This window comes from Scaptodrosophila lebanonensis, unplaced genomic scaffold, assembly GCF_003285725.1.
Source record: "Scaptodrosophila lebanonensis strain 11010-0011.00,11010-0021.00 unplaced genomic scaffold, SlebRS2 tig00000024-arrow-pilon, whole genome shotgun sequence".
In the NCBI taxonomy this organism is placed as follows: Eukaryota; Metazoa; Arthropoda; class Insecta; order Diptera; family Drosophilidae; genus Scaptodrosophila; species Scaptodrosophila lebanonensis.
The window spans coordinates 1,335,828-1,344,724 of NW_022060538.1; the positions used below are offsets into that span (position 1 = coordinate 1,335,828).

Below are 8,897 nucleotides of genomic sequence, written 5' to 3' on the forward strand. Positions count from 1 at the left end.
TCAAAATTAATCATTAAACTGTGAGCGAAATAATAAAATTAAAAAATAATCATTATTTTGTAATTTTTTTAATAACACATAATGATTACAGTCCCTGAAATTTTAATTAAATAATGCACGATGAATTTAACAAAGAACTTTTGCATATGATCAATGAAAAAACTTCTACAAATCCAACTTAGATCCATTTTAAGGCGAAATAGTGCGTCATAATAATGAACGTGTGGTCGACTTTATATGGCAAAAATATGGCAACGGCCCCCTCCTATACTCCCCTGCCTACACCCTTGCTTGTTACGCTAGCTGAAAATCGTGTGCCAAGACGGTTTTCTTAGACTGATGACCCTTGCGTGCTGTAAATTATTATTAGCATTATTATTTTTGTAACATTTTGCATACAATTTATAAAGTGTACAACAACATATTTATAAATAAGTGTTTACTTATGCATGTGTTTGGCTAACGGATTCTACATAGGAAAACAATAACAAAGGTGGAAATTCTTATTTATTTCAAGTATACGAATTTCACCTTTAATGAATACATTTAACATGGCACTTTGTCATCTGTGTTGGCATAGTCAGGTTGGCCGAGCGGTCTAAGGCGCCAGATTTAAGCTCTGGTTCCCGAGAGGGAGCGTGGGTTCGAACCCCACATCTGACAATTAAAAGTGAAATTGCATTTATTTTTATTTTTTAAATTAATTAATTATACTTATTTACTATTATAGAAATTTTATCCTTTATATTTGATTTTAAAAAAAGCGCTTGAACTTAAATATATTTAAGTGTTTGCGTTAAAATATTTTTGTTTTCAAATGCATTGTGTCAGCGGTGTGGTTCTTTCAGGCGCGTGTCACGTTCGTTCCTAACATACACGACCTCATCGCTACTCGCGACGTCAGCAGAACACAAACGAACGCCGCTGTGCTTCTTCTTCTGCTTACTGGTTGGTTTCTTCGTGTATGCTTTGCACTCCGCTCTGCATTTTTCGTTGATAATTTTTTATATTAAGTTTTCGCCCATTTCCATAATCATTTATTAGTTTAAAAAACGTGCAAAGACTTTGACAAACTCGCAACTATGTTTTAGTGTAAGTGATAGGCCATTTTTTGCGCGCATTTGGTTTAAAAATGTGAAAATCTTTGTGACTGGTAAATGGAGAACGTTTTTTTATATTATCTCCTCTACTTCATTCCACTGAATTTTGTGCTTTTTGTCGTGCTCTGCGACGCAATCGCTTGCAACGACAATGTGGCTGGTGTGTTATAAATGGATAGTGTAAACAAATAAATTGAAAGAATTTATAAAATTGTGTGCAATCAAATAAAATGTCAAATTATCAAGCACAAAAATAATATGCAGACGCTCCCAGTGTTGTACCAAGCCGGCAATATTTACGTATGCAACGGCGTCAAATCGTGCCGCAATTTACGGCTGTGCGCTCTGAGCACAGCACTTACAACAAAAACAATGTTTGTGCGCGATCAAAAAAATAAGCGTGTAAGAATAAATAAATACTGATAAAATTGTGCATCACAGATGTGTACTTGTGTGTGCAGTGACAAAGTTAATGAAAAAGTGTAATGAAATCAAATTTGAGCTAGTGCACTGCGTTTTCAATTCGTGGCGCAGCATCTAAAAACATATGCTTTAGTATATGTACATATGTATATACATGCATACGTACATATGTATGTACGTCCGAAGTCCATTGCATGAGCATAGGCTGATAATATGACAAATTTGTTAAAATGTAAAGATTGTTGAACAAAATTGAAAGCTAACGAGCGTTACAGAACTGCCGGTTCATCAGAACGGCGTTTTTACAATTAGCGGCTTCTATATGTATGTATATACACATATTGATGTGCGTGTGTCTGTTGCATGTTTCACAGATGCATATTTTCAAATAGTCCTAGCCCAAAATATGTTCACTAACCTACGGAAAAATTTAAAGTTGTCCTGTTTCTAAATTAGCTGGTGTATGTATGTAATTCTATTACAACAAATTTTACAAATTAAACAAAATGGCAGTTGTGGAGCACGCAACCGTTCTTGGGTGTGAGCGTGACACTCGCTCGGAGAGTCCAGAGGATTGTCTGTCGGCGTAGGTGTGTGAGTGCGTGTGTGTTTGTGTGCAGCGAACGAGTAAAGTAACAGCGAGTGCTCGAGCCAATGTGGAAATTGTTTATGTGTGTACGTGCGTGTGTAATGTGTTGAGTAAAAAAACGGAGCACAAAATATAAAAAACTAAATGGGAACAAAAAATAATAAATACAACTGCATCGCAGTAAAAATCTCGTAAATCGTAAAAGCAAAACAAATATAGCAATTCATTCTATCCATTTTCCCCCGTTCAAGCTTCATAACAACAGCACCAACAACAGGCAAAATTGTTGTTGTATAGCCATGGTGGTGTCTAAGTGTTGGTGTTAAAATAAAACAAAAAAGAAACGAAGAATTGAAAACAGAAAATAATTGCAAGTGCAGCCCCCTACATAGGTAAAGTACGCTGTAAAAATGTTGCAGCACTGCTGGCACGGCTGCAAAAATGACCGATGAGCGCGGCAACGGTAATCAAAGCAAAATCAGCACAAGCAGCAACATTGCAACGAACAGCAGCAGCAACAGCATCGGCGCCAACAATAACAATACTAATAACAACAATAATAGCAGTAATAGCGAACGCATAATTGCAGAGGCGGCTGCAAAATTTATACTTAAAAATGGCTTAAATGGCACAAATGCAGCAGCGGCAGCATCTTTCCTCACAGCAGCTGCTGCAACATTTCAACAGCCCGCACTGCCGCCGTCGCGTTTTCCAGCGACAGAACTAACTCGCACTGAAGCAAAGACAGGAGCGACCGGAGTGGGAGTTGGGGGAGCAACATCCAATGGCTTTTTGCCGCATGTGTCAGCAAAGACAACAAACAATAGCACTAACAGCAGCACAGGATTGGCTGCAACTGCCCACACAATGGCGGCCACGGCAGCGGCAGCTGCAACGGCGGCAGCAAGCTCTGTACTTGTTGCTACAGCGCCCAAGCCGCCAGCCGATGTGCTCGGCGTGCTTGATTATAGCGCTGTAAACAATGTTGCCTCTGCGGCTCCCAGCCCATCAATGGCCGCAATAAAGAGCAACAAGTATAGCAGCAGTGGTGGCAGCAGTAATAGCACCAGCTTTGATATGGGCAGGCATCCGATATCAACGAATAGTAACAGCATGGCCGGCTATGGTGGCCGCTTGCAGTTCTTTCAAAGTAAGCTTTTCACTGCCTGCTGGAGAAAATCCTATTTATATTTGTATTGTATTGGCAGATGGTAAATTCATATTGGAACTCGCACGCTCGAAGGATGGCGAGAAAGGGGGCTGGGTGTCGGTGCCGCGCAAAGCTTTCCGGAAGCCCTCGGCGGCCACCTCAGCCACAGTAACGCCCACATCAGCTGTGACGGCAACATATCCAAAGAACGAGAATTCTACATCGCTGAGCTGTAAGTGACAATAATTTATAAAGTATGGTTACGTTCATTTGGCCACAGTACCGAAATAGTTTGATGATGGTGATGTTTGCGACATAAGGTTAAATTTTCTTGTAATACTTATATCGAAAGAGAAAAAGGAATCTTTTTTTCTATAAATTTTCTAAAAGTTCTTATTATATTTTCACTGATTTAACAATTACACGTTATTAGACTATATTTAGTATTCTTTATTAATCATTGTCTGTTTTGCAGTTTCGGATGACAACAGCTCTATACAGTCATCGCCTTGGCAACGAGATCAGCCGTGGAAGCAATCACGACCTCGACGTGATATTTCCAAAGAATTGTCACTGTATTACAAGCGGCCGAAACACTTTGTCCTGTCTAAGTGTGCGATAAAGGCTGCGCTCCGAAAGCGTCGTCGGCCCTATGAACTGACGCCGGTGGCAGCAACGGAAAAACCTATGTTCGAGCATGTGGAGCGTGGTATCAAAATGGAGAATGGCGATGACACATTAAAAGCCGAGGCTACCGAGGGTGCAGCGTACACTGAGGAAACTGAAACTAAAGAAGGAATCAAACAGGAGAAAGAAACGGATCAGACAGTCAGTGAAGTGGACGACGACGAAAGTAAAAAGGCTTCGAAGTTGCCTTTGGATGCAAGTGTAAAGCATGAACAGGGTGATCATCGGGACAAGAATGTAGAAGCTAAAAGCGAACAGGAAGCGTGTGTTGAAAAAATGAATACGAGCGAAGATGACGATGCCATGTCTGTAATAGTTGATGATCCAGCAGGGGCAAGAACGTCCAACATGAATGGCAGTGTAGCTCAATTCAATGGCGACATGAAGACGGAGGACAAGGAAAGCACAAAGTTTGAGGCAATTAGTGAAGCAACGTCGACGACGACCGCAACAGCAGCAGCGGAGCTAAAAGAAAAAAGACTTAAAAAGCATAAACCAAGAGCTAAGCTCAACATCATAATACAGAAATTAATCGACAGCGTGCCAGCACGTTCAGAGCTTTTGTCCAAGACACCAGCGTCGGCAGCAGCAGGAGCAAGCGGTAATAACGGTGGCGGAGCCATCTGTAGTAGTCTAAGTCACTCCTTGGCGCACAAGGTCTCGCCACCGTCAACGTCATCGACATCATCATCGTCATCATCGGCAGCCAGCCGTCTAGTCGAGTACCATCATCAGCATGTGTCGCCGCGCAAGCGCATATTACGTGAATTCGAGAAGGTGTCACTAGAGGATAGTTGTGGTGGTATGAACAACGGCAGCGGTGCAGGTGGTAAACGTAGTCGGGCCAAAGGGGGTAGCAGTGCGCCTGGTACGGTGGCCAAGTCATCGCCGTCGCGTTGCAATAACATGCCCATGAATCTGGCGCCACCGGTAGCCAAAACTTTGATACCCCTTGCTGCTTCCACATCAAGTAATCAGATGGACAAGTGCGCCCCAACACAGTCGGCACCGACGCGACTCAATAGCTCCTACAGCATACACTCTCTGCTCGGTGGCAGCTCCTCTTCGTCGAAGAAGAGCAATGATCAACCAGCCACCATTACGACCATGCATCATGCTCTCTATGCTCAATATCCACGTGCTGTGCTCAGCTCACCTAAGTCGCCGGAAGTTGGCGGTAATAATGGAAGCGGTGGTGGCAAGTCACCGTCGCATTTATCAAGCAAAAAGAGATCGCCGCCGTATGCTGCCGCCGCTGGTTCCCCACTGCAGGAGGCGCATACGCAGCGGAGTCCAAGCGTACCAATGGATTATGGAGGCAGACGCACGCCTCCGGAGAACTACAAGGTGCATCATCATGCACATCAACACCCCTTCTATGCGCCCTACAGCTTGGGCTCGCAGTACGGGGGCTCACCCACACAGGCGCCAGCGGGTGTTTCATCACGATCACAAGCCACTGGCTCGCCGCACATTGCACATGCGCTGGCTTCGCAAGATTTATCTCCGCCTCGGTCATCAACTGCTTCGCCCCGCGAACTTGCAACCACGCCACGAACTGTACCCAAAAAGACTGCATCAATACGCCGCGAATTCGCATCGCCCACTGCCAGCAGTAGCAGCGGCACGGCTAACACCAGCTGTCCCTCGCCTGTGGAGCGGAACACAGCGTCACCCGAGCGACGGCATACCACTCAACTTCATATGCAGCGTGGCTCTCCGACCGCTACCACGAGCTCAGCTCTACAGTACTACATGTATCCGCCTCATTTGAATGGTACGGGCTCTACGTCTGCTTCGCCCTCGCTCTACCACCCATATATAGCGACGCTGGCGGCGCTCCGACACAATTCGCAATGGATGCATCATTATCCGGCCAGTGCATCGTTGTTGCTACCACCACATCCGCATCCAGCATCGACATCTTTCCATACTTTGGCCGCTTACAATGGTGCGGCTAATGTGTTTGCTGCAGCAACTGCGGGCGCCTTAGGGGCACCACCACCACCCACGCAGGCCCCACCGATGACACATGCTGGACCACACGGCCTGTCTCCACCTCACACACATCTGGTTGCGCTCGAGCGCAGAGATCATACGCCAAAACTGACTGATAGTTCTACTGACCACTTGTCTGCAACAGCGTCCAGTCATCGCATCAGCAACAGTTCGCCAGCCTCCAATTCCAACGCGTCCGCCTCATCCAGCGCGCATAGCTATGCGCTGCCATCCGCAAGCAGCTCCTCAGTACAATCCGCAATGTTTCATGATAGTAATCTAAGAAATGAACTAAGTTCAGGTGAGTTTGTTTTATTAAAATTGTGCTATAAAGAGGACTCCATTTGATTGATTTGAATTAGACGAAAAGAAAAGCTTCTTCAATCCAAAGATTGGTTGACTCTATGGCATATTATAAACTTTATCGAAGTGTAGGTCTGTTCGCTTGTAAATTTGTTTGAATCTTTAATTCTCATTTTCACAACCTTTGCACCGATACAGCTTATTCCTACACCCACATAAAGTTAAGAAGATAAAGGATAACTGTGAAATAACAAAATGTACCATCAATTGAAAGAATTATTCTTTTATTATATTATTAATAAATTAATCATCTGTGTTCTTACTCGTTTTTACAGACTTACCCCTGAATCTATCAAAACACTGAGTCACATGCTGCCAGCGCCCCAGTGTGGATCTAAGTGAGCGTGCGTCCCTTCAAGTTAAGCACTAACAGCACTAGTAGCTCTTAAGAAAAAATTTTAATACCTATATGCATATTTTTAATGTTAAGTTAATTACTATTTAATTGCACGTAATTTAATTGTTTTTCCCACATAGATTAGTTTATATAAGTTTAAGGCCGGAAAATTTAAACAAAATCAAAAGAAAAGAAAAAAAAAGGAACTCAGAATGCTAAAACCCTCTCACAAAACTATTTATACAATCAGTTACACAAGTGAAATATCTGACATATTGCTTAATCAATAATAAATTCAAAATGCAAAACAATTTAAATTAAGTACACATACAATTATGATTAAAATTAATTTTTTCTATGGGATGTAAACTGAAACATCTTAAGGAATCTCAAAAAAAAAAGAAAATGAAAAACAAAAAAATTACGGTTATTTTTTGCATCTAAACATTTCCTTGAAACAGACTGAAACTTTAGATGATCACTGCATCATTAACAACAAATCAGATTTTTTTAAAATGCGTGTGCCTTTGAAAATGGAAAGAGAACTAGAGATACATCAAGAAAAATATGAACCATAAACTATAATAAAAATGTAACAAATGCGTTGGTACGTTCCGGAAATTATTAAAGAGGATGTAGCAAATGATTTTCAGAATGTACCCTATAACTGTTTACAGTTATTTTTAAAGCTTAGTATGACATAATAGATAACCAAATTACACAAATTATAAAAAAAAGGTGCTGACAATAATTTGTATAAAGTAGATCCCCAAATTAAAAAAATCATAGGATTTATTAAAAAATAGATATTGAATGTATTCCTGCAACTGATTTTCCTGCTCTTTTTAATATTCTGTACAAAATGCATTTGAAGGAGTGAACCGTTTTGTTGTTTCTACAAAGATACGACTAATTATTAAATGATCACAAAAATCGGTTGCATTTATCCACATTTATAAATGGTATTATAATACTGAGAAATTTAGGAGCTTTAAGAAAAAGTTGGTGCATCTTTTAATTGTAAAATCTAATTCAAATTGTCGCTTAAATAACTTTCATACCCATGTGGAATTCACAAGAACTAGAACATATAATAAGTTTACGGATAAAGTGCTTAAGAAATGTCGTGTACTGTTTAAATTGTGAATCCATGACTGTCCGTAAATGTTCTAAACTGTACTAAGTCTGTGGTGTGTTTTGTAAAAATCTTTATCTACTGCCTGCAAATTCAGATACTGAAATTTTAAATACTCTTTATTTCAAAAGTAAAGAGGCAACATTACGGGCTTTACGGTATAGATTGGGAATGTGAGTGCGAAAATGGCATGAAAAAACTAACTGCAATTTTATTTCGATTGATTGCAAATCCCCAATTTGAAAGATACTGAATTAGCATGGACGTTAAATCGGGGCTTTGTACTTATCTTTCATTTATTTCCTAATTAATAAACCACTTTTTTATTTAGGATAATAAATATATACATATTTAACGAGGTTTCAATTTGAAATTGTATTACACTTACTATGTTGGTAGTGGTATTATGGGGCTTATTTATTTTATACAGATGCATTGTCGGCCACAAATGCAAGAACAAAAATTGTAATCAACTTCAAAAAATGTACAAAATGCGATACAAAATATTTACAAAATAATAATGCAGTGAACCAAAACAAGAACTCAAATTCGTACAACTGAAACAAATACAAATGAAAACTTTATATTTAAAGTGAAAACTATTCCTAAAGTTAAAAAGACAACAAAAAAGCGGTTTCTCATATTTTCTAAATTATTTTTTATATTCTAAAAACGACTATTAAACTGTTTACATAGTAATTACAATTAATTTTTTTGTAAATACAGTATTTTTACACAACTATTAGGACGGGAAGAACGTAAAATATATAAATATTTAAATATATATAAATGTACCAATACCGTTAGTGAACATATTTTTATAAAAAATTTTAATCATACGCTGTATATTTTATATATGTATACACAGTGAATAAGAAATTGACGATTCCATAAGAGAGATCAAGGAAGGAGCATTAATGGCTATTTGTTAGCTAATAAAATAAACAAAACGAACATTAATCAAATTTCCATGAATATTCCATGATACTGATAAGCAAACTAGGTAGATAACTAGGTTCTTATATATATATATATATGTATATATATATATATATATATATATATATATATATATATATATATATATATATATATATATATATATATATATATAT

The 8,897-nt window shown here is 39.4% G+C and overlaps 1 protein-coding gene and 1 non-coding gene across 5 annotated transcripts; both read left to right on the top strand.

The window, feature by feature from the left end:
* The first annotated feature begins 579 nt into the window (after positions 1–579).
* On the top strand, positions 580–663 carry Trnal-uaa. The gene has a single exon. It is a non-coding gene; the product is annotated as a tRNA-Leu (tRNA).
* Positions 664–961: 298 nt separating this feature from the next.
* Positions 962–8,422, top strand: LOC115620771 (protein hairless). 4 transcript variants are annotated; one of them, XM_030514178.1, is made up of 5 exons: positions 962–1,092; positions 2,364–3,262; positions 3,321–3,494; positions 3,738–6,248; positions 6,586–8,422. In XM_030514178.1, exons 2-5 carry the CDS (start codon positions 2,554–2,556, stop codon positions 6,612–6,614), a joined length of 3,423 nt encoding a protein of 1,140 aa, XP_030370038.1. In that variant the 5' UTR covers positions 962–1,092; positions 2,364–2,553; the 3' UTR covers positions 6,615–8,422. The 4 variants fall into 4 exon arrangements, with proteins under 4 accessions (XP_030370038.1, XP_030370039.1, XP_030370040.1 ...); XM_030514179.1 differs by having other exon boundaries at positions 986–1,153; XM_030514180.1 differs by lacking the exon at positions 962–1,092 and adding an exon at positions 1,236–1,847.
* The last annotated feature ends 475 nt before the right edge of the window (positions 8,423–8,897 follow it).